A 24,400-nucleotide genomic window follows, 5' to 3' on the forward strand; every position below is an offset into this window, starting at 1 on the left:
CTGACCCCCCCTCCCTGTGCAGGCTGCTGGCTCAGCAGGGCGGCTCAGCGGGCCGTTTGACCCACTTCGCCCAGTTCTCACCCTCTTTCATGGTATTGCCAGTGCACAGAGCCCATGGCCTGTCCCAACACAAGGGGCGGGGGAGGGGAGAGATCAGAACCAGCATTACCGACCAGCTCTGCGGGACGCTGCACCGTGGGCAATTACAGGGGCAGCTGGGGTGGCTGAAGTGGCCTAAGTGCTGACAGTGGTGATTTCCAGTGTGGGGACTCCTGGGGGGGTGACACGGGGGCTGCAGGTCCTCGGGGACAAAGACAGAAATCCTTCATTCCTGCTTCCCAGCGCGTACCTGAGGACCGGCCCCCACACTGTGCTCCCCACTAAATGTTTCGGCGACAAAGGGATGGGTAGGTCCCCTGCTCACTCAATCCAAGGGGACAGGATGATGGAGGCGATGACTGTGGACGTGACCACGGCCCTGTGGGCTCCGTGGGTTGGGAGCTGTTCAGTGTGCTCTCGCCCACTGCCCCCCACTGCTTGTCTCGTGAGCCCATCGCATCCCTTCCCCCCACTGCACCACTGACAGGAACCTAAGACGCCACCAGCCGGGGAAGCTGGGGGAAGGGTACGTGGGAATGCCCTGCACCTTTCATTTCAACATAAAAATGTTAAAATGCACCAATTTAAAATCCACGTGTTTTGTCCACTGCCTGGGGAGCCCTCGGTTTCCGGTGCTTGTATTGCCTGGACCTCACCCGGCAACCGCGTCCAGGAGGGAGCAGAACCGGGCAGGCAGCCGAGCTCTCCCCCGAGCCCTCACCAGCCGGCTCCCGAGGGCGAGACGAGGTCGTCGAGCCTGGGGACAGGTCTGGGCAGGTGGGGCCCAAGCTCCCCTGATTCTTCTTCTGGGTGGCCTGCTCTCAGAATGGAGGCCTTCTTCTGCCACCCCTGGGCCTTGGGGGAAGGAAGGGGCGCTGGGCGGGGACGAGGCAGTGATGTGACTCCTGGCAGCTGCCCTGGCTGGGGTCACTCCTCCTCCGGTGGAGTTCCGTTTCCTGCCTCAGGGCCTTGGCACATGCTGTTCCCTCTGACTGTTACGCCCTTCCCCACCTCACCCACGTGTTGCTCAGCAAGCATTCCTTCCCGAAAAGCCTCCCATTCCCTGAAGCCAGCCAGAGGTGGCCCTTCCCCTCATCACACATCGGTGACAGGTCTGTCCCCTTGCCCTGGGAGCTCCCTGGAGCAGGGACCAAGGTTGACTGACCTCTCTCTCACCCTTGGACCATGTGGCCTGGATGTCAACAAAGGCCCAATGAATGTACCCATGAGAAAGTTCTGATTGGTTTTATTGTTTTAAAATTTAAAATATATAATCACTTAAATCAAGCATCTCATTTGGTAGACAAAAATTGTTTAAAATCCGAGGGCGGGTGCCAGGGACGGGGAAGAACAAAACGGTGCCCGATGGCCGACGCTGGAGCTGTCCCAGGCCGCCTCCCCAGACGCGGGCCTCTGGGCGGGACCCTTCTTCGTTCTGGGGGCTGGCCGCCTGTGCACTGAGGGGGCACTTAGCAGCATCCTTGGTGTCTACCCATTAGATGCCAGTAGTACCTGTGACAACAGAAATGTCTGCAGACATTGCCAAGTTCGTTGGCCCTGCGGGGACACGATCAGGCCCAGGTGGAGCACCACCGGGCCGGTCACCCCGTGTGGGTTCAGTAGTGTTCCCTTTGCTGCCTGGGCGTCTGCCAAAGCTGACGCCCTCAGAATCTGCAGGGCACACGCCCGTTTTTCTCTCAAACTCCAACAGCCACGGAAACGCCAACGCCAAAGGCAGAGCCACTTGCCACGGAACAAGGGCTTTGATTGCTACCAATTTCTTAAAGCGCTCTCTGAAGGCTCTGCTTCAAATATTTATGGAGTCCAGGAAACGGCCCCGGCGAGTAAGCGATCCTATTGAATTTATAACTCCAGCGGTGATTTATGGGCCCGGGAACTGCTGTGGATGCTCTGCCGCAGCTCTCTGTGGAAAGCCAGGATCCTTGCCGGGCTCCGGAGCTCAGAGGGCGGCGACGGGCCATCGGCTCGCAGGGCAGGGTGGGACCTTCCATCTTCTCCTCGCAGGCGCTGGGCAGGGAGTCCTGACGTCATGGTGGCCCCGGCCAGGTACGGCCCCAGATCCGGCGTGGGCCCCGAAGGCAGAGGAAGCTGGAGGCAAGAGCAAAACGAAAGGGTCTCTGCTTCTGCCTGTTCATAAAAGCCCTCTGGCCCCACACTGTACCCAAGGGACAGATGGCAATGACAGCCAGCTCATATGGAGCACTTTCTGCGCCTGACACCACACACCCTCCACCATTAGCTCACCTCCTCCATTAGGTTCGGTGAGGCCCACACTACCGCCACTGTGTGGTGGGTGAACAAATGGAGGGTGGGGGACGGCTCTCACCCCATGTCACCCAGCAGGTGCCTGACACGACAGCTGGTGGGTGTCCCCATGGAGCACATGTCCTCTCTAAACTTTCTTGTTCCCAGTGTCGAGGGAGAGTGACCCCCCCACCCAGAGGGAACCAACGGCTCCTGCACGCCACCCCCACACACAGCGCAGCCCTCGGTTCTCGAAAATGTGCCCTTTCTCATGGCCTCATTCAGTACTCCCGATAGGGGAGTGTTAGGCCCGGGTCCCAGATGAGGAACCGGTGGCCCGTTTCAAAGCCTCTAAACAGCGTGGAAGTGGCCGGCTCAGTGCACAGGCCCCAGCCCATCCGATTTCAGCCCCCGTCTCTCTAGATCGCGACCAGCAGCGATTGTACGGGTGTTAGCCCTTCACACCCAGCATCTCCTGTTTACCGAGCACCGTCCCTGCTAGTCACGGGCAGGTCCCCTGTGCTTGGCAACAAGTCCTCCTTATGGTGTGACCTGTGTGTCTGAGCCCGACCAGTGACACAAGCAGAATGGAGCAAACTCCCAGGGGGCCCAGGAGGCAGGGACCCGAGAGCAGTCTTGTCTCATGCCCAGTGCCCCTCCCTCGTCAGTGGAAGCTGCTGAGAAAGGAAGAGCAGGGGAGGGAGGACTGATGATCGGGGTGCAGCTCCCTGGGCCTCCCAGACCCTGCCCACGGGTGCTCCCAATCCAGGGCGAGAGGCAGGTGACCCCAGGCACAACTGTGGAGCTCCTGGGAGGGGTGGGCAGGGGGCAGCGATGCGCACTGCAGAGAGGGAGGGCCTCCTGGAGGGGGTGGAGTCAGAGCTGGGGCTGGGGCTGGGGCAGGATTCTGCTCCCTGTTAAAAGCCGAAGGTCATTCCACACAGAATAACATGCACATAGAATGTCAACACCAACTTAGGGCATCTGACCTCTGGCCTGCAATGCCAACGCCAGTTTAAACCATGGGAACCACTGATTTTTAGGGGGAGGGTGGTGCACAGCGGCCATCACATGAGGTTCAGCCCGTGGCGGCGAGCAACGACGGAGCTCCTGCAGCGTGCCGGCCAGCGTCCAGGCAAGGTGTGCCTATGTATTCGAGTCTTAACTCAGAGAGGAAACAGTACCATCCCATCACGCAGATAAAGAAACAGAGGCCCAGAGAGGTTAAGTGACTTGCCCAAGGCCACACAGCCAATAAGGAGGCAGAGCCAGGTTTGGGGCCCAGGCTGCCTGGCTCCCGAGCCTGCACTAGTCCCCAGGACAGTCTGCTGCTGAGCCCGGGGACGAGTGAAGGGTCTTCAGTGGGCGAGTGACAGAATCAGGTTTATGTCACGCAGGGACACGCACTCAGTTCCCACAGGTTTACCAGCCTTTTCTGGCCATTTCTGTATATTTTTCGTCTCCCCCACCTTCCTTTTTCTTCTCTCTCTAAGCATATGACAAAAGAATATGACTGTGACATGTGACATAGTAAGTTACTGCCCTTCAAAAACGACCCTGTTTTGCTTTTAGGTCGCTAATGCCCTGGTGCAGCGCTCTAACAAACCGGGTTTCTTAGCCATGGGAAGCTCTTGCCCAGAGCAGCCCAGACAGCCAGCTTGCCATCTGGCTTTCCTGGGGCACGGGGACCTGCTCCCCCACGTCCCTTACAAGGAGCCAAGGCTGCGGTGACGGTGCAGTGTGGGTGGTGAGGACGAGATGCCCGCCTGGCCCCCTGGAGAAATGGCCTGACAGCCCCCTTTCCCGCTAATTATTTTCCCAAGAAGGCCTTTTGAAAGCTTCCTTTGCTCCAAGTACCATGTAAGGCGGTGGGGGGAGGGGGTCCAAACAGGCATCCTGTCATCTAACCACAAAGAAACCAGAGCATCAGTCATTTAACCACAAAGGAACCAGCGCATCCTATAGGCTCAAATGAAGTCCAGTCGAGGACAGGCTTTCACCGGCAGCATTCTCATCGGCAGAATCAACTATGAAGAAAGCTGAGCAGTGAGAGACTCGGAACTGCGAGTGGTAAGATGCTCTGTGGGTGCATCCCGTTATTTAATTTATGCTCCGGCCATTTCCTCAAAAGCTTTGCTGTGGGTTTCTGGCCAGTACCACCTGGAGCAGACATTTGAGAGTTTTTCCTCACATTGAACTTCAGATCGGAGCATCCAGGAGGACAGGAGGGACCTGTCCTACCTCCTACCCACCCCCCAAGGACAGCCCAGCATGATGTGGCCACATAGTGACCCGGGGGCCAGCTCTAGAGCCAGGCTGCCCAAGTCGGAGCCCCGGCCCTGCCACTCCAGCTGTGGTCAGCTGCTTCCCTCCCCTGTGCCTCCTCTCCTAGGTGACGCGGGGAGAAGGCTGAGGTCCCCGTGGTGGGCCCGTAGGAACGTCGACCGGGTAAGCTGACACGTCACACACATAAGCATGGCACAGAGAAGCACGCACGGAATGGGAGCCGGGGTGTCTTTCTCATCCTGCTCTTATCCATCTGTGTGAGCTCTGAGACGCCCCTCCGCGCCCTCAGGCCGTGCGTGGCAGCCACGCCTCACTGCCTACAGCACCCCCACTACACACGGGCACTTGCACTCTGTCTTTGCACTGCTGTTCCTTTGCGTAGACTGCCTTCTACCTGCCAGGGACCAGAGAGGTCAAAACTCCAACATCAGAGGTGATCTTCCTAGGAAAAGAGCAAAGCAGGAAAGGAGGTCTAACTACAGGCAACAAGCTCTGTAGACATGTAATTTGAAACAAAAGCCACCAGTCAGGAAAAGAAAAGCTTCGGAGGGTCAGGGACAGAACCTGTCATTTACAGAGCACCTCCCCCGTGCCGGGCAGCACTTGTCTTAGGTCCCGGACACACCCGGCTCTGCCGGCCTGGTCCTGCCCTCATGTCAGCAGGAGGCAGCTTCTCCCCCTTTTCCAGGCAAGGAGAGTTAGGCACAGACACATAGGAACCTGCGCTGCCACCTGCCGAGTCACAGATCAGGTCTGAACTCAGGCCTGTCAGACTCCAGGTCTCGGAATCAGTGAACTGCATTTTCTCCGAATACAGAGGGCCGCTCTGGCTGTGGCGGATCAGGACATTTTGGGCCGAACCTCCACTAAGGACAAGTAGGAAGGCTGGACCAGATATAACTAAATCTCTACCATCTTAAACCATCTGAGAGTGCCTAAGCCCCTGAGGACGTGGAAAAGGGGAGAGAAGCCACGAGCAGCTGGCTCAGTGTGGGAGCCGAATGTCCCCAGAGGGCAAAGGCAGGGGCTGTCCATGACAGCTGAGAGGTGGGAAGCCCGGCAGAGCTTCAGAGGCTGGGGGAAGGGGGGGAGGGAAAACGCGGATAAATACAAATGCTACAGGCTTTGATCTGGACCCCAGAAGGCCGTGCCCTAGGAACAAGAGTGAATGGGAAGTAAAGCAGACTCCACATGCGCCGAGACCACTGATGTGAGGGGCGGTCCTCACCCAGCCTTCTGGCTGCCTGTCAGAAGCCACGGAGTCCTCTCTGGGTGAGGACAATATCAAGCTTAAACCTCAGATAATGTTTTTGCACAAGTTTTTGTGCACAATGTCTAGCACTCACTGAAAAATAACTAGACACAACACAGGTGATTTGATCGAACACACAAATGGAAAAACAGACCACAGGAAGTGACTGGGAGAGGACACCGGGCTCCGCGGCATCGATCCTTCTCCAGTTCCTGACCCGCCGCCGCCTTCGCGGGCGCACAGTGCTCTCCGACGGTTCACGGAGCTGTATGCTGTGCCCTTTTCTCTGTGTGTTTTATACCTTTGGTTAACAGGATTATTTAAGAAATTAGGTGGCCAATGTCCTCTCACCTCCAGAGAAGCTGGTGGAGCTGTCTGTGCCGGCCACGCAGCCTCGGCATGAGGCCCGGACTCGGAGCGCACAGGCCTGGGGAGGGCGCTGTCCGTTTCAGGATTTAGGAGATATTTCTGAGCTGAAAGAGAATGTTCTCGGTCATGGTGCAACCTGGAATCTATAAAATCAGCAAGTCTCTGAGCCTCATCATAACCTTTTTCATCCTCTTTCACCCCTGCCCTATGATCGAGAGCCTTGGGGGTGCCTTAAACTCGCCAGGCGCCCATCCGCACACCTCTGAAGGTTGTCAGGGTCGTGCATGTCCCAGAAAACTGCCTGCCTGCCTCACCTTCTCCTGTAGGCCCCTTCTGCTCAGGGGCTTTCGGAAAAGCCGGCCCATCTCTGCTAACCGGCAGCACCTGCGTGCTGGGGCGCATGGCAGCCCCCCAGAGAAGCGGAAGGCACGTGTAGCTCAGTAACCCAGTGCACGCCGTTCTTTGGGAGGCAGGGAAGCTGAGCCCAGCAGAGGGAAGAGACTTGCACAGACCAGAGGCAGAAGCGGGGCCAGCCGAATTCATGGCCCCCCGACTGTGAAAACAGGTCAGCTAGAGACTGAGGGCGGGCCTCTTTCTGGTGCCAGGCCCTAGGCACTCCTGACAAAGGTCGCAGTGTCCTCCTTGTGGAGATCGGAGTCTGGGGCTTATTTAATGCACCCGAGATCACACGGCAGGTGACTGCAGGTTAAGTGAGAAGCTGGCAGAGCGGCTCAGTCACCTAAAGCCAACCCCGTCCGCCCCTCCCCCGCTGAGCACCTGACAGGAACAGGCCCCTAAACGAATCCTCGGAAGCTCACCCCACCCTCATGCAGGTGTACACGGCACTCACACAGGAAGTTCTGTCTGGCTAGGGAGCGGCTTAATTTCATTTTAAATAATAAAAATAGCAGAACAAAAAGATCACCCATGTCACCATCTTTCTAAGAACCACTGTTTTGGTTGCTCTCCTTCCCAAAGTTGTCAATCGCACGGAATCAGGAGAGTCATTCGATACATTTCATTTCCGGTCTGTTTTTGATTTAGCGGCATATCATGATTTCCGTGGTATCACATGGCGCCAAACAGCATCATCTGAGTGGCTGCCATTTCATGGAGTGTATGAGTTCACTAACACCCCTGGCATTTCTTTTCCCCCGGTTCATCACTACTGTAAGTGCCCTAGCGCAGATGTCTGTCCTTTGAGCCTTCCCACACATAGAATCATTTACTTAGGAGGACCCTCATAGAGCACCTCAAACAAATAATGAACAGAGCCCCTTGGAGACGGATCCAGAGCTGCCGGCCCAGAGGACTGTCTGGCACCACTTCACGCCTCCACGCGTTTGGACTGGGCCCAGGGCAACCTCGGGCTCCAAAGATGTGTTTGCAAAGATAACAAGCAAGCAGTTGTTAGGGCTGCTAGTCTGGTGACTACGAGGCTGAAAATTAGCAACACTGTTGAGAATTCGCGCCACTGTGTTAGCTGTCTGCACCAGCAGCAATGCCTGCACACCCACCGCCTTGGTCTCCAGATGGACACTGAATCGGTGCTCTCCTGAATTCTCGCTGATCTCAGCTAAACGCTGGGTGCCTCTCGCTTTGGAAGGCCTTTATTTCTAGGCTAACCCATGAAACTGCAGGCTGAGGACCTGAACCATTGCTTCAGGGGCATTTTCCCCTTTTCTTCTGTTCTCTGGAGCTTGTGCACAGGAAAGGTGGTATAAGTGGGGAAGGGAGTCAGGGAAAGCGGGTTCAGTTTCCTCATCAGCCGCACTTGACCATGGGCCTTCTCCCTCCCTGGCCACCTGGCAGATTGTCCTGCTGGCTGGGACCCAGTCTGAGCCCACAGGCTGCTCCTAGTGGACAGTCTCACTGACCTCTTACAGCCGCTGTCTCCTTGGGCTGGACATCCAGGTGGCAGCTTGTCTGGAAGAAAAGAGACCTCAGCAGTTATTCTGCACAACATGGTGCAGAAAAAGCCTCACACAGGTGACTGTGACTGAGCAAAGCAGGGACCCCGGCCTCGCTGCACATGGAGGACCAGCCCTGCAGCCACAAGAGGGAGCCACTCACTGGGAGTCTGCACATTTGCCAGACCCCAGGCTGCTTCTCACATGATTATAGGGGCTGCCAGGTTCAAGTCCAGGCTCTGCTTCTGCAACCACTTACCGCAGCAACCTCTGGGCTGGAAAGCCACTTAGAGACCCGTGCTTCGGGCAAGGCTTATTCTCAGTTTTCTCACTGGAAGTGGGTAGTAAGAGTGATAAGGGGGGAATAATCATAATAATGGCTCTGAGGTGGCTCAGTTGGTTGGAGCGTTGTCCCATACACCAACAGGTTGTGGGTTCGAGCCCTGGTCAGAGCACATGTCTAGGTTGTGGGTTCCAGCTCTGGTGCAGGCGTGGACAGGAGACAGCCGATCCATGTTTCTCTCTCTTCTTTTCTCGAGGACGACTTGTATTATCACATTACACGCAGCACACAGAGAAATGCCTGTGCCTAGTGAGTGGCATGTGCGAGGGTCCCCTCTTGCAATCACAGAGATAGACAATGGCAGAGCCGAGATTTGACCAGGGCTCCTTGATGCCTGGGCCCGCCCGGTTGACAATGGCCCACATAAGGACCAGGTTCCCGCGACGCGGGACGTCCTCGTTCAGTCTGCACAACACCTCTGCCAGTAGGTGGCAGTATTCCTGTTTTACAGGTGAGAAATCTGAGGCTCAGGTCCTTAAGGGTCTTGTCTAAAGACACACAGTCGTCAGTCGGCCTGTCTCAGCTCTTCACCCACTTTCTTCGCGGCGCTCACCACGACTTGCGATGTCTGCCCACTCCTCATTTTGGCCTGTCTGGTTTGCCATTTGCCCCCAGCACCCTAGGGCCAGGCCTGGCTCATGGCAGTGGGTGCTCAGTATTCTGGGGGAGCCTCCCTGACCAAGGGGAGATGTGTCCAGGCCCAGGGACACACCCTCATAGGACATGAAAGCATCAGACTGATGATGCAGCCCCTGTTCCCCTCCTGGGCTCCCAAACAACCCTGTGATCATAGACGTTTACCGACTGAGTAATGAACAAATGAATGAATGAGCCTGACTCTCCACGTAGATAGGGGCGAACATGCCGACATTTTCCCATCCATCCACCCAACCTTCAGCCTGTGCACAGTTCTGTTTCTCAGAGGAAGTGACTAAATTAGTGTTCGGGTTTATACATCAGCCTCTGTGAATTTGGCTGCTGTGGGTCGGCCTGTGGGATCCCAGGGAGCATTTCAGTTCCAGCTGCAGAGCCTGCAGGGCTGAGGAGCAGCTGTGGAAGGCGGGGCTCTCACTGCCAGGTGTCCTCCCAGGCGATGTCACCGACTGCATCCGGTACCTTGAAACTTTGCTGCAGTCCAGTCCTGCCTCAGTGCCAGGCAGCTCCACAACATGCTGACCGATCGCCTCGAAACTCCGCTGGCTCTGAAGAGGCGGGACCCGCTCAGGCAAAAAGACCAGTGCTGGGCTGGGGGCCTGAGGCTGCGGGTCCAAGTGCGGCCCCGCACAGGCAGCCCCCTCGGCCTCCAGGTTCCTGTCTCCTCTGTCATGCGGTGACCTGGTGTAGGGTCAGCTGAGACCTTCTGGGGGTTGTGGGGCAAGGATGGGATGGAGAAGATGGGCACCGGGGAGGCTCGGGGTGGAGAGGGAGACACAGGCCTGCGGAAGCTGCCAGAGCAGGAGCCCAGGAGGCGGGGCTGCAGCATCGGGGGCTGCGGGAGCCACATCTCACCTGGCAGCATCGGGAGCTGGTCTCTGACATGGGGCCGCACACCTACATGTGGGCGTGTGTGGGCTGGCTCGGCCCAGGCCCCACGGGTGCTGCGTGCACACGATGCCCAGGCACCACTGTTCAGAGCCAGGCGGACCCTTTACCAGACCTGGGGCAGCAATGGCATCCATGACCCCCTGCACCACCTGGGGGCTGTGTGAGCCTGAGTGAGTCTCCCAGCCTCTCTGAGCCTCATTGCCTCTTTCACTGACCGTTAGGAGAAGAGATCGTTATTCATTTCATTCACTCACACATTCATTCATTCGTCTGAATACCCCCGAGCAGCTTCTCTGCGCCGGGTACTAGGGGGACAGCGTTGGCCATGGGGCGGCTCTGGCCCCGAGAGAGAGGTGCCAGCCAAACTCCCACCCCAGGAGAGGGACCTTCCTCCTCCGTGTCACATGAGGTGTATCCATGTGCCATGGAGGACAGAGGGATGTGGCCAACTGTGGTCCGAGCAACTCAGAGCGAGCTCCCTGGGCCAGGTTGCACTTGAACTGTGGCCTGGAGGATGGAGAGGAGGCTGAAGGGCAACGAGAATTTTGCCAGAGAAGCAGCAAGTGCTGAGGTTCCGAAGCACATGGGGAAGAACCTTCTGGTGAAAGGAACCGCGGTGCCAGCAGGACACTGCACCCAGTGGCTGCGTGTGTGTCTGTCCCCCATCATGCTGTGAGCCCTGCAGGGGAAGCATGGCCAGGTGCCCTCCCCATGCCAGCCCAGGCACAGGTGCCGGGGCAGAGCAGGGGTGCAGAGGTGCAGGGTGTGTTTCTGGCGGGGACGGCAGGCGGAGGGAGGGAGAGAGCAGGGGCACAGGCAGGTCATGTGCCCACAGCCCGCACGGAAGAGGGACAGTGCTATCCATGGGACCCTACCTCTGGGAGCCCTGGTGCCAAGAAGGTGGCCGCGTACTCGGCCAGCGCCACATCGTCCGCCATGCCGCGCACCATCTCTGAGAGCAGGGGGTCCGCCGCCCCATGTCTGCGCAGCTTCCGCAACAGGTCCATGAGCAGATGGTTCCTGTCCCGACACTTCTGGACCAGGGAAGCCAGCTTGGCCTGCGGGAGTGAAGGCACAGCCAGGTGGGTTCCTGGATGCAGGGCTCCCGTGGGGGCTGGGCATCAGGTCCCCGCTCTGCACCCCTCTTCCTGCAACCCCCCTCCTCCCAGAAGCCAGAGACAGTATTGAAACAAGCTGCCCCTCGCTGCACCCTCCAGGGCTCCCCACTGCCTCTGGCCGCCCTCTGGATGGGTCAAGGGCGTGGGCTTCAGCTCTGCCACCGCTACGTGACCAAGCTTCTCTCCACCCTTGCCTTGCTCGTGTATACAACGGGTGTTGTTAAGGGCACCGAACAAAAGGGACAGTGTAAGTGGAGCCCTGCCACAGGCCAGGCCCTCGGAAGCCACCAGCTGTTACTGCCACCAGGCACGAGTGATCTTGGACCTGTCCCTGCAGCCCTCCATCCCCATCACGGTGACCCTCCTTCTCGCTCCTCCTGTTCCAGCCACTCTGGTCCCTCCCCGCCCCCCAGTTCCCCACCCCTCCTCTGTGGCTCCTACACGTCCCGAGCCCAGAAAAGCCCGATCGGGTCTGTTCAGAGGCAGCCTGGTCACCTCCCTGGCAATCGGGGCTTGGCGTTCCTCTGTGCCCCACGTTCCGGCTTCTTTCTACCCCTGTCATTAATTTTTTTAAAGATTTTGTTTACTTATTTTTAGAGAGGGGAAGGGAGGAGGAGAGGGAGAGAAACACACATGTGTGGTTGCCTCTCATAGTCCCCCACTAAGTACCTGGCCCTCAACCCAGCCATGCACTCTGACTGGGAATCGAACCCACAACCCTTTAGTTCACCCTTTGAGGCTGGGGCTCAATCCACCGAGCCACACCAGCCAAGGCTCCCTGCTGTTAACTTTACATTTGTGCGTCTGTCTCCCACACAGTCTGGGAGCTCCTCAAGGTCAAGGCCGTGTCATCACAGGGCACCATGGGGCCCTTAGGATGAATAACATGAGTGAGTGACCCCCCACGTGAAATGCCTGCATATGTGTGTGGGGGGAGGGAACAGACTTGTCATCTCAGGGGTGGCCCTCCCAGGGTACTCTCCTGCTCCATTGGGGGAGGAGGTGATGACAGGCAGGCAGGACAGGAGGACAGTGACCTGGAGGTGGGGCCCTGGACCGCGCCCCCTAGGTCACACTGCCCCTGAGAGCATCAGGGCCACACCACTCAGCCACCCCAGCCGACAACCACCAGGTGCTCCTTCCCCCAAGAAAGAGGCCGCTGCCGATGGCAGCGAGACCACGGAGAGACCGTGTGCTGAGGGGAGGGTCCAGCCTGTGACATCAGACAGAGCTGGGTTCAAAGCTCGGTGCCACCACGGACTGTGTGACTGTGAACAAGTCACTGCTTCTCTGTGCGCTTCAGTTTCCCCACCACAAAGTGTGGCACGTGTCCCCCTCCTGACGTGTTGTTGGGGGACTTGGAACGCAGTGTGTGTGGAGCACGTGGCACCCCGCAGGCACTGCACAGAGGGGGTCCGCTGTCATCGCGACCCCACACAAAACCTCCACACCAGCCTAGCTCCGCCGTCCCCATCGGCCTCGGGAAAGCTGGCGCTGGGAGAGAGGACACGGCAGCTCCAGGGGAAGCTGGGCTTGGGCCCTGCCGCTGTGGCTCCTCCCACCCAGCCCGCCCTCTTCGGCGTGGGGCGGGGCCTCGTGGACGCCGTGGTGCCAGTGCCTTGGTGTTATTTTGACCTCACGTGGTCACTGTAGAGCACCGGGGTCATGGTCCTCATTCAAGCACACGGGAGGGGGCAGCGGGGAGCCTCAAGTTTCGGAGAGTTTCACAGTTTCCCCTGCACTTTCCCAGGACGGCACTGGGGGTGCGGGGGCGGGAGGGGGGGCGTCAGCACGAGCTGCGGGAGCAGCCAGGCAGGGAGGACCGTCCAGCAGGAAAGACGGTCGTCCCATTCCACAGACACAAGCCTGAGGCTCAGGCACACACGGGTTCCAGGCGGGACGCAAGGAGGGCGTGTGACTCACGTTTCCGACTGAACAGCTCGGGAGACCGAGGCCCAGACCGGGCAGGACTCGGGGGTGAGTCGGGTCCAGAGGCTGAGCCCAGGCCAGCGACCCCGTCTCCCCACCCCATCCGGGGAACAGAAAGGACAGGCCATTGGGTGCACTGCCCAAATCCCAGAGCTGGCTTTGAAACGGAACTGGTCACTGACATCAAACCACACATCTGACCAGCAAAGATCCAATGAAGGAAGTCCTGGGGGCCAGTAACGCCATTTCTGGGAATTTTGTAAAGAAATGTGTAGATTCGTGGGGACACCTTTCTAATAAAAAGTGTGCATCATGCTGTTTATCTACAGTAAAGCAAGAGAAAGAGCGGAGGAAAGAAGGAAGGAGGGTCGGACAGTCGGACGTGAACACACAGAAGGGGTGGCGGTTGGCGGTGTGGGAACCGCAGTGTCTCCGGGTTCTCCCTGAGGTGGGGACAGCAGTGTCAAGGTTGGCGAGGGCAGGACGGCCCTCCAGGGGGGCAGAGCGGGGCCCAGAGGCGCATGGGTGGGGTGGGCCCTCGGCCGCGTGCACAGTGCCCAGGATGCGAACTCCAGGCTCCTGTGGGGTTCAGGTGACTTCGGTCTCTTTCATGCTTCTGTCCAGCACTTTCACAGAACAGAGACAGGTCACATCTACAACGGGCAAAACACTAAACTTTTTTTGAAAGACATTTTACACTGATTTCATCAATGTCTTACCTTCAAAGGGGTCACCTCCAAATTTGCTTTGTGCAGCTTTTTCTGAAGATCTTCCACCTGGAAGGGAAGGGTTTGGACGAGGCCGTGCCGTGGTTCACACAGCACGGCGCTTCCCCAGCTGAACGGGACGCACAGGCGCTGGCTCTTGTCCCCTCTTTGCCCGAAGGAGGTCTCAGCAGGGAAGAGGGGCCTTTCCCGTCACCTGCTGGGCAGGACCAGGGAGGACGGGTGCTCTGGGTGCTGGAGCACTGGCCCTTCCTGTCCTGCAGGATGGACACCTGCCCATGTCCCCATACAGAGGCGCCAGAGTGTCCTGGCACCGTGTTACACCTGTGGGTGCCCAGGCCAGTTATTTTGGGTCCTTAAACCAGCCCAGCCATGCACTACAACTGTGACCTTGTGCAGGTCACTCTCCTCCATCTCTGTCTTCCCATCTGTAACAGGTGAGTGATGTTAGTGTCCATCCAATGGTGACAAGTGTAGCAAGGACTCCGTGAGCAATTCCGGGAAAGGGCTCAGGCCACGACCTGGCACACAGTCCACACCCAAAGCTGTAAACCCCGATGACCATCTGGGGCAGCGGTGCCAGGCACGGGGGTGAGGCCCAGCGCCCAGCTGAACACGGCCAGCCGGCCCCCACTGACGTCTGGTGGGGCAGACCGGCCCGGCCAGGTCCTGCCTGGGTGCCTGACCCACAGTGTCACAGGAGGTAACAACGTGGGTGTCCCCCTCACTCACTCCCCTCTGGGGTGGGTACAAGAATGCCACATGAACCAAAGTCCTTCTCTTCCCAGGCTCTTCTGACCTCTGACCCACATACCCGTGATCAGAATGCACACGCGCGTGCCTGTGCGCCTAGGAAAACGCACTGCGCGGGATGTCTCACAGCCTGTCTTTGTCACCTGACTTAACACCGGGGTGTTGTCTCCTGATCAGCACACACCGGCCTCTGACTTTTAAAGTCTTGCCGATCGTTTCGTCATGAGGCTGAAACATAGTTTATTTAACTAATTCTTATCTATGAAAGTGTACACCGTTTCCACTTCCTCGCAGGCAAGGCTGCAGGGACCAGGCCGGCACGTCTGCGTTGGCGCTGCTCTCCGAGCACGGTCAGGGCGCCACGCCAGGCCCAGCAGGCCGTCTGCGGTCAAGAGGCGCGCGGTGACGTCCACCGGCCGGATGGGTTAGGACGCAGCAGGGGGCTGTGCCACGAGCTGTGTGCCAGGCCGTTTCCCGTTCAGGAGTGAAAGAGAAGACAGTGGAAGGGCAGCAGGATGAGGGGCAACGTGTGCGAGTCGACGTGCCACAGGGGACCTGCATCCAGAACAGGTGACAAACCCCCACAGCCCGACAAACCGCCGCACCGTCCGTGCATGTTCTGGTCAGTGTGTGTGTGTGAGTGTGAGCGTGAGTGTGCCGGGTCCTACGCAATTTTGTCACCCGTGCGGGTTCACGTCCCCACCACCGCAGATGAGACACCACGCAGCTCCAAAGCCACAGGGGTCCCCGTCTGCCCTTTCAAAACCGCAGCCACGTCACTCCTAGAGAGGGGGGCTTCCGGTGACGGAGCACTGGAAAAACTGTTGGACTTTCTTTCAAAACAAAAAAACCCACATACGTATTATTCTTTTTAGGTTTCACGGGTGAGCTGGGTGGGTTTTTCTTCTCTGCGCTGCCCTGTGCGTTAGAAATCTCATCGACACTAACCGGCTGCAGGGATCGCCCAGCGAGCTCTCCCCTGATTCTTCCCTCTGTTCCCCAAACTCCCTGGATGGCGGGGACCGTCCATTTACAGAAGCGGGAGCCCTGCCCAGCCTACCTCGGCCTGGAGCTGGTCCCGGAGGCGGAGGGCCTCATCGCGAGCCACCAGCAGCTCCCGGGCTGCGGACCCCTGGTCCCGGAGCTGGCACTGCAGGGTCAGCACCTGGTGGTGGAGCTGCTGGATGCGCAGCCCCGGGTCCTCCTCCGAGGGCGCGGCCTCCGGGTCCTGGAGCAAATCAGACGTGAGTGAAATCCCCTGGTCACCTTCTGGGCAATTCTCCTTAGCAAATCAATTCTTTTCTTCCACTTACATTTTTCTCAGTCAAAAACTTCTCGAGAAAATAAAGTAACAGAAGTCACTCCGCATCCTAGGAGCCTGTGTAATAATCGTTATTACCCACATATTTTCTTCCAGTTTTCCCCTGTGCATTTCCACAGGTGCTCACGGGAGTGAGTGGGTTTCTTGGGGGGGATCGTGGAGGGGGTGGTCTTCCTAACCCGGGCGCGAGCAGGCAGGAGGGGGCCCGAGCTCCTCCATGTGGAGGTGCGAGGAGGCCCAGGACAGAGTCGGGGGGCCACAGCCAGCTGACTAGGCAGCCGGTGGGCACCCTCCTTGTCAGCAAGGACTATGACGGGGCATGGGGTTTTTTTAATTAATAGAAATCCACGGAGCGTGGGCCCAGAGTCACAGGCTGGGCCCCGTCGAGAAGAGATGGGCATCCAAACGGCCCCGTAAAGCCCCCCACCTGTTCCTCTCTCCAAAAAAGTCAATAAAACATATTCTCGGGTGACAGTTTTTAAAAACGCAGCCCTTTGCTGCACCGAATGCCAAACAATGCACGGCTGCCATCCTTGAGGAAAAGGACGCACAAGATGACCCCACGCTCTCCTCACAATTCTCTCGGGTACGTTCCCCAAACCATGGCTCGGCCCAGGCTCCACCTGGCAGCCCTGCTCGGGGGAAGAAGCGACTGGAGTTCAGGGGTGTTGTGGGACAAATCAACAGGGAGAAGAAACCCGGACACCACCCTGAAATGCCCCTTGGGTCCTCGGCCGAACCCCACGCTGGGTGGCAGGGTGCGGGACTCCAAGGCCTTGCGGAGAACAGCAGCTGGGGGGTCAGTTCCTAAAGGGGTTTCGGGGTCACACGTTGCTGCGAAGATGGCCGAGCCAACAGAGAGTCCTCAGGGGTGTTCTGGGAGCTGATACCGCTGAAAGACCAAGCCCCTGGGGCAAGGGCCACGCTTCAGGAGGGGACTCCAGCCTGGGGACAAAGGGCAGAACCGAGATGCGCCTGCACAGGAATAAGGGTCGCTGACCACGCCAAACCCGCCAGAGCAAACCGCACCTGAAATTCCTCAGAGGAAGATGATGATCGGGGGTCTCTGCAATGTCCTTCCAAGGGTGCAGCATAAAATTTACAGAAAAATTACTAGACATGTTCAGAAGCAGGAAAATGGGACTTAACTACGAAATAAGAGTCAGTAGAAACAGACCCGCAGGTGACCCTGACACTGCGGTCAGCGGACAGGCCCTTCAAAGTGGCTCTGACCACGTACGTGTTTTATGTACAGAAAACATGAACCGAATAAATGAGAAGAGGAAGTAGTTCAATAAAGATTCAGAATCTCTTAAAAAGGACAAAATAGGTATTCTACCACTGCAAAATGCGATAAATGAAATCAAGAACTTATTGGATGGATTTAATGGAAGAGAGGACGCATAAAACACAGAACTAGCAAACCAAAGGCAGGTGAATAGAAAATTCAAACCAATGAAGAGAGAGAGAGAGACAGTCACAATCCATGTGTGATAGAGTGGAAAAAAGTCTGGGTTTTTAGAAGCAAGAAAAATAGAACAAAACAAAATATGTAAGGAAGTAGTAGCCGAGAATTTTCTGAATCTGATAAAAGCCGCGAATCTACAATTTAAAGAAGCTCAGGGGGACGCCCACGAGGAGAACCACCCCGAGCGCATTGCAGCCTCGGTGCCGAAGCCCACAGGCAGGGCGGAGGGCTCCCGGGCAGTCGGAGAGACGACCACACGTCTCTTTCAGGGAGACAAACAAACGGACCAACGCGGCGACAAACACAGCCGGCTCCGCCAGAGCACACCGGACGAGCGCTTTAGAATGCCAAAGAGGGGGCGATGTGTGTCTACCTAAACTTCTAAATCGAAAGGAAAAAAAAAAACTTTGGGGAGATGAAAACTGTTCTCCTAAGAAGAAAGACAAGTTTCTCAGCAGCACCTTCTCTCCATGAGAAACAACAAAGTTCTCCCAGCAGAAGGGAAGAGCCCAGGAGCGGGGGACAGGACGGACAGACGGACAGACAGCACCGGTGTGCACGGAGACCGGGGGCTGTTCAGACTGCGGTGGTAACCGCGCCTCACGAGGCTCAGTGTGTGTGGGAGTGAAACACACAACAGTGAACAATGAAAGAAGAAAGAGTCCGGGAAGCTGAACTATTACAGGATGTTTGCATTACGTGTAATGTGGTAAAGATGCTAATTTAAGGTAGATTTTAATAATTAATAGATACATCTTGGAATTTCTGGAATAACCCTTTAAATAATGACACTAAACATTATACTAAAAGAAGCCAATAAGATAAAAGGAATGGTAGAAGCTATTTTATCTATAACAAAAACAAAGGCGGAAAAGGAGAAATAAGAGAAAACAGAAGCAGTGAGACGGACGGAACACGCGGTCAGCAGGGAGGCATGAACCCGTCTTACGCATTTGCTGTTTCTAAGAAACGCCCTTTAAATAAAAAGACGCAGAGCCATTGCAAGCAAATGATGAATAGTATAAAACCACGCACATCATGGTTTTCTGTTATGCACCATGAAAACACCAAAACATAAATATTATTACACATATAATTACAATAAGTGTAAAACGATATGATGAAATAAGGAAAAGAAACTGGCGTGGCCACTTTAATATCAGACAAAGCGAACTTTAGGGCAAGAAGTGTGAGAGATGGTGAAAGGTATTTCATCACGATAAAAGAGTCAATTCCACAGAAATACGTAACAACCCGAATCCTGGGTGTATCTCTTAAATAACTTCAAAGCATATGAATCGAAGCGAACATAACCGAGAGAAGAAACACACAAAGGCACAGAGTTAGAGATTTCAGAGGGCGTCTGGGTCCATGGCAAGACCGATGGACACCGCATCGGCGCCGGAGGTGTGATGGGCACGATGAACACCCCCCACCTCGCTCACGCGCACCTGCCGTGGGCTCACTCTTTACCAGCATGGAGCATGTGTACAAAATAGATCATAAGCTGGTCAATAAAAGAAATCTCAATAAATTTTAAAAGATCAAGGTCATGTAAGTATATGCTTTCTGGCAACAGGGAAATAACACTAGAAATTAATAACAAAGTTATAACTAAAAAAGGTGTTTGGAAATTCAGCGACACGCTTCTAAGTAACCCGTGGGCCAGGGAAAACATCACAGTAGGAATCAGAAACTACTTTCCCTGAGCAGACATAAAAATTAGGTGCGACACATGAGAACAGGTAGAAGCGGTGCTCAGAGGGAAAGGCATCGGTTACGGAAGAAGACTTTAAAAATCGGTGATCTACCCTCTTACACAAGAAGCAAGAAGAAGAGCAACCAGTTAAAAACCAAAAGAGAGTGGAAGAAAGAAAATAATGAAGCTATGAGAAGAAACCAATGAAATAAAACACAGATATACAATAAAGAAAACCCACAAACCAGAGAAATGATTGATGGGATTGCTGAGAGAGGAGGAGGAGAAGGAAGGAGGGAGGAAGGAGGGATGAGGCAGGGGGTGGGGGTTGAGGGGGGGAGAAATGCAGGGAACTAATGGGAACACATGCAAAGGGCCAGCCCTAACTGTCCCACTGGCACTGGCGACCGCCCTCGGAGCACCGCGGGTTTTCCGCCCCCCGGGCCGTGTGAAAGTCCAGTCCTGCCCACAGGTGAGGAAGGCGGCCCACGAGTCCGCATCCTGACTCAAAGTCACAGGTATAGTAAGAGCAGAGCTGGGTTCGAGCCCTGTTTGATTAAGCTCTAAGGCCCGCGGCTCTCTCTGGGCACCAGTCAAGCCCCAGCGTGCAGAGTTATGACTCGGGCTGCTCGAAAAACCCGGGGATTTCACACACGAGCCCTGATCTCACCGTGTGAACGTGCCCTCCACATCCCACCAGCCGCCGGCCACACAGCCTGAGGGGCGGGGCAGGCTTGTGTCTCAGGTCACAGGCAAGAATGGCACCAGCCTGCCCAGGGGCAAGTCCCAGCATCACCCCTCCTAGCTGCGTGTCACTTAGCTTCCTTGTGCCCGTGTTTTCCCACCAGACACATGGGACGGTGACTGTACCCTGCACGGGCTGCTGGAGGGTCGCACGAGGAAGGGCTTGGTCAGCAGCCTGCAAGGTTCCAGACACATGAGGATGCAGCTGAGCAGAGTCAACCTACCTGGAGGCCGTTGCGCAGGGACCCCTGAGCTGGCCCGTGGTCTGCAGGCCACCGATGCCTCTCCTCCTCTCTTCCCGGGTGTGCCCCGAGTACCGCCACTCCACCGAGGCCTCCTTGCGGAGCGCTGGGTGCGCCAGCATTTCCCCCAGCTGGCGACGGGGCAGCAGACTCAGCTCCACATCCAGCCTTCTCCAGGCCTAGGGCGGGTCCCGTCCGCCCTGCAACCAGACCTCGTCCCTCCTCCAGGGGTGGCCCGTGGACTCCGGGCGCCAGGAGCTCTGAAAGCTGAGTCACCTGCACCGTCCTTTCCACAGCGTCCACCTTGCTTTTGGCCCGTGCTCCCCACAGACGTCCCCCGTCTGCGCTGGTGCTCGCAGCGACCTCCCTCTCCAGCACTTGGATCCTGTGCAGAAGGTGCGCGTTCTCCCCCCGTAAGGCCCGGATCATGTCTTCTATGCCCACCACGAGATCCTTGATCAGCCCTTTGTAACTGGCGCCCAGCTCCGAAATCAGCGCCTTGAGGTCCCGGTTCTCCTGTGTGACGTCCCGCACCACACCCTGGCACTTCCTGGCACTCTCGGACGTGGCTCTCTGAAGCTGGCCCAGACACCCCCTCAGCTTGCCATTTTCCTCTTCAAGCTCTGAAATTTTGCTGTAGCTTTTGCTGTTGCAGTCTTCGAGGTCGGAGATGACCTGCAAATACTGGTCCAGTTCCCTCCGTAAGTGACAGATGTCCCTGAGCAGTGCGCCATTTTCCCGTGTGAGCATGGAAATCTTGTTCACGTTTCTCTCCCTCTCTCGCTGGAGGGCACGTATCTTATGGTGGCATCTCTCCTGGTCTCTCCAAAGTCTGATGTTGTCGTGTAGAACTTTGCTTCTCTCCTCCTTCAGTCCAGAAATGAGCTCACGGAGGCTTCTCCTGGCCCTCTCCAGGGCTGCCGAGGGCTCACAGAGGTTCTGGCCCGGCACGGGGGGCCCCTCTGGCCCCGGGCACAGGTCCTCCAAATCAAGCCCCAGCTCTGGAAGAACTTGGCTGGCTCCCAGGGCCTCTCCTGGCTTAATGTGTCCATGACCCTCCTCCGCATCTCCTTCCTTCACAGGACAAGTGACCAAACCCTGGCTTGCCAGCACCTGCCAAGGGTCAGCCAGCCCCTGGCCCCCATCCCCTCCTGCCAACATGGAAGCTTCCCACCCGCAACCCTCAGTCCCAAGCTTCAGGACAGACAGTTGCTGGAAGCAAGCCTCCATCTCTTCTGCAAATGTGTCCAGTGTGGGCACAGAGCTGCCGTGTCCTTTGTGTGGAACCCTTGGGGGACAGGTGGGTTCAGTCCCCTCGGGTGACAGGGCCCATCTGGGAGACCGTGGCAAACTCCTCTCTTCCCCAAAGCAGAGCATTTCCTTGGCCTCCCACTCCGCAGAGCCGGGCTCTCCCGGGAGCTCCGTGCAGCCCGGGCTGGACCCTGCTGGACACAGCACCTTCTCCACCTCCCCTTGCCCTTCGCCCCCTGGGCTCTCCCCAAGCAGAAACAGAGCATCTCCGGCCCACACATGGCTTTCCTCCTGGCCCCAAGTGTTCCTGATGCCTCCGACCTCCTCTTCCAGTAGCCAAGCGCCTGGAGATGATGGTCCTTCGACACCTGGAGCTCTGACAGAGGTGGCTGGGGGCGCCCCTTCCTCCTCCACTAGGGAAAGCCCTCCTAGGAGGCCCCAGACTCGCTCCTCCGCCTCCCACCTTCCACTTGGGGATTTGGGGCCCTCCGTGGACTTGGAGCTCCCACCCTGCAGGAGAGGCAGGCGGGGCTCCCGCCTGGGCCATGAGTGGGAGGCAGCGGCCTGGGCTGCTGTGGCCCTGGGTGGGCTCCGCAGGCCTTCCAGGCCCCCGGTGCCACCCTCCACGCTCGGCTGCTCATGCCTGTCCTGAGATCGCTGGCACCTGTCGCTAAGGTCTTCGTCCTTCCTGCCCCAGGTCCTCCTGGCCCCCTGCTCCTCAGGCCTCCACTCTGGGGCTCCTCCTCTCTCCTTCCAAAGGGCACTGAGGTTCCTGGGCCCCGTCCGAGGACATTGGTGGTGTGACATCAGTGGGGACTCCTCGCAGAGTGTGGTGTCACAGCTCCGTGTCTGGTGGTGCTGCCAGCAGGGCTGTCCTGGGGCTCTGGGAGCTGGTGGGGGCCCAGCGTCCAGCACCTGCTGGATCTGGAGCCGTCCTGGAGCCGTTCCCTGGAGCAGCAGGGCAGCCGTGTCCCCGGCGGGCCTCCAGGGAGGGGTCGTGGGCATCTGCAGCAGGAGGCAGGGCTCCCAGGATGGGGTGGTCGCTGGCCTCTGCTCTGGGATCCAGGCCAGCTCCACGGGCAGCAGAGGGCCAGCCAGGCACGGCCCCTCAGGGTGGCAGCCACCGATGAGCAGAAGTGTCTGTTCATGCCAACTGGACTCAACCGGAGCAGGCTGGGGGTAGGAAGAGACGGCAAGGTGTGAAACGGCCCCTCCTGCCACTTACCGCCTCCCCACCTCTCCGACTCCACCCCCTGATGCTGCTGGTGCCTCCTCGCCCAGGCACGTAGCCGACCCTGCCGCCACCCAGGGCCTGGGCACCTGCTCTCCCTCTGCCCGGTGTCCTTGCCCCAGAGCCCCACGTGGCTCGGCCGCAGTCTCCACTCAAAGGCCACTTCCTCGGAACAGCCTCCCCTCCCCCACCACCTCCGCCGCTCTCCTCCGCTGACCCCGCTCCACCTGCCAGGCCACATGCCCACATGCGAACGGTATAACTCCCCATGGCCTGCACTGTCCAGTGCGGCAGCCACAGGCCACAGGGGCTCTGCCAACAGGAAACCGTGAAATGACAGTCAGCATTTGGTCCTGCGGTTGTACCAGCCCCGCATCTCGTGCTCAGAGGCCGTGGGGGGCCCACAGGCCTCCGTGTGGCACAGCACAGACATGCAACCTGCCCAGCATCACACAGGCTCTGGTGGGCAGCGGGGTGCAGACCGCCCCCTGACGGCAGGACCTGGCCTGGAAGGGTGCCGGCACACAGCTGCGCCATGGATATTTCTTAATGTGTTTGTATGTTCCCTTTATTCGGCACATTTATCCGGAGAGGAGGGCTGGCCCAGCTCACAGAACAGACCCAGGCAGGGCTGCAGCCTCGTCCAGCTGGAAGGGGGAGGGAGCGGACCCTAGGGCTTACGAGGCCCCGCCCACTGCCTGGCCAGTCTTCCCGCCCACCTGCCCCTTTGCCGCCTGTCCTGCTCTCCTGTCTGTCCAACTGCATCCTCCCACCTGGGTGCAGCCAGAGTCCGGCCTTTCCCTGAAGCCCTGCCACCCCCCCAGGAGGGCTTTGGGGGTGACAGCACATACACATGCATGTGCACATGCACACACAGGCATGCTGCATGCACGCACACATGCATGAACAAAGACACATGTTCACAACAATGTACACATATACATGGGGTGAAGGCACACGTGCTCTCAAAGCACATGGCAGTTCACACCTGTTCACATGAAGTCACATGCATGCATACATATGTTTGCATGTACGGGCACACGGGCACACTGAAACACTCGTGTGCACGCACATGCATGCATGCACACATGCAGCACCTCGGGGCAGGACGCGAGTGAACGAAGGAGCAGGGAAGACCCCTGCTGCTGGGAGCCACAGAGCTGCATCGGGGCTGGCGGCCTGAGCTCCGCTCCAGCGTCTCTGCCCTCTACCTGTGGGGGAGGGGCACTGAGGAAGGCCAGGGCCCGGAGCAAGCCAGGCAGGGCCACTTGAACCCAGGCTCCTGACCCTCAGGGCACAGGGCAGGGAAGGGTGTGGGCCACTGAGACAGGGCTCGGACATGGCCCCAGGGCAGTGTGGCCTTGGGGACCAGAGCCACTCTTGGAGTCCCAGCTCCCAGCCCTTCAGACAGGCCCCGGCCCCTGCCTCACAGATGGGCAGAAGTCCCGTGGGATGGAGCACGGCAGGTGACCAAGGGGCTCGGGCACACAGCTGGGGTCCCTTCCTGCCCACTCCCCACCCAGGTCTCAGGGCATTCCCCTCCATTCCCTCAAATCTCCTTCTTAACCATTTCTAGAATATTCTTCCAAGACAGAGGGTCTTTATGCCCTTCCCCCACCTCCTGTGCTGCGGGCACACACAGGGGCTGATCAGACCCAGCTGGCACCCCGAGCACACGGAAAGCCTCCGTCCTTACCTGTCCGAGGGCGGGTCCCACCAGGTCACCCAGGAGTCCAGCCGGAGTCTCTAGGCCCGACACCAACTCGGAGGGGCCTCCTCCAGCCCCGATGCTGCCCCAGGTGTGGGGCCTGTCGACGGGCTGACCTGGAAGGGACAGGACCCTGAGGGTG

General features: G+C 57.9%; 1 protein-coding gene across 1 annotated transcript in view; it reads right to left on the reverse strand.

Annotated features, from left to right (window-relative positions):
- Positions 1-1,962: 1,962 nt before the first annotated feature.
- Positions 1,963-24,400, reverse strand: part of CUNH4orf50 (chromosome unknown C4orf50 homolog) — a 38,156-nt gene continuing 15,718 nt past the window's right edge. Inside the window, exons 8-15 of the mRNA XM_053672275.1 lie at positions 24,247-24,374; positions 20,051-22,492; positions 15,655-15,822; positions 13,836-13,892; positions 10,945-11,127; positions 8,149-8,197; positions 6,254-6,375; positions 1,963-2,208 (exon numbers count right to left, since the gene is read on the reverse strand). Of these exons, the coding sequence (XP_053528250.1) occupies positions 1,963-2,208; positions 6,254-6,375; positions 8,149-8,197; positions 10,945-11,127; positions 13,836-13,892; positions 15,655-15,822; positions 20,051-22,492; positions 24,247-24,374 (3,395 nt within the window). The remainder of the gene's footprint in view (positions 2,209-6,253; positions 6,376-8,148; positions 8,198-10,944; positions 11,128-13,835; positions 13,893-15,654; positions 15,823-20,050; positions 22,493-24,246; positions 24,375-24,400) is intronic.

The sequence above is a fragment of the Artibeus jamaicensis genome, unplaced genomic scaffold, assembly GCF_021234435.1.
Source record: "Artibeus jamaicensis isolate MK-2021 breed Jamaican fruit bat unplaced genomic scaffold, CSHL_Jam_final contig_76, whole genome shotgun sequence".
In the NCBI taxonomy this organism is placed as follows: Eukaryota; Metazoa; Chordata; class Mammalia; order Chiroptera; family Phyllostomidae; genus Artibeus; species Artibeus jamaicensis.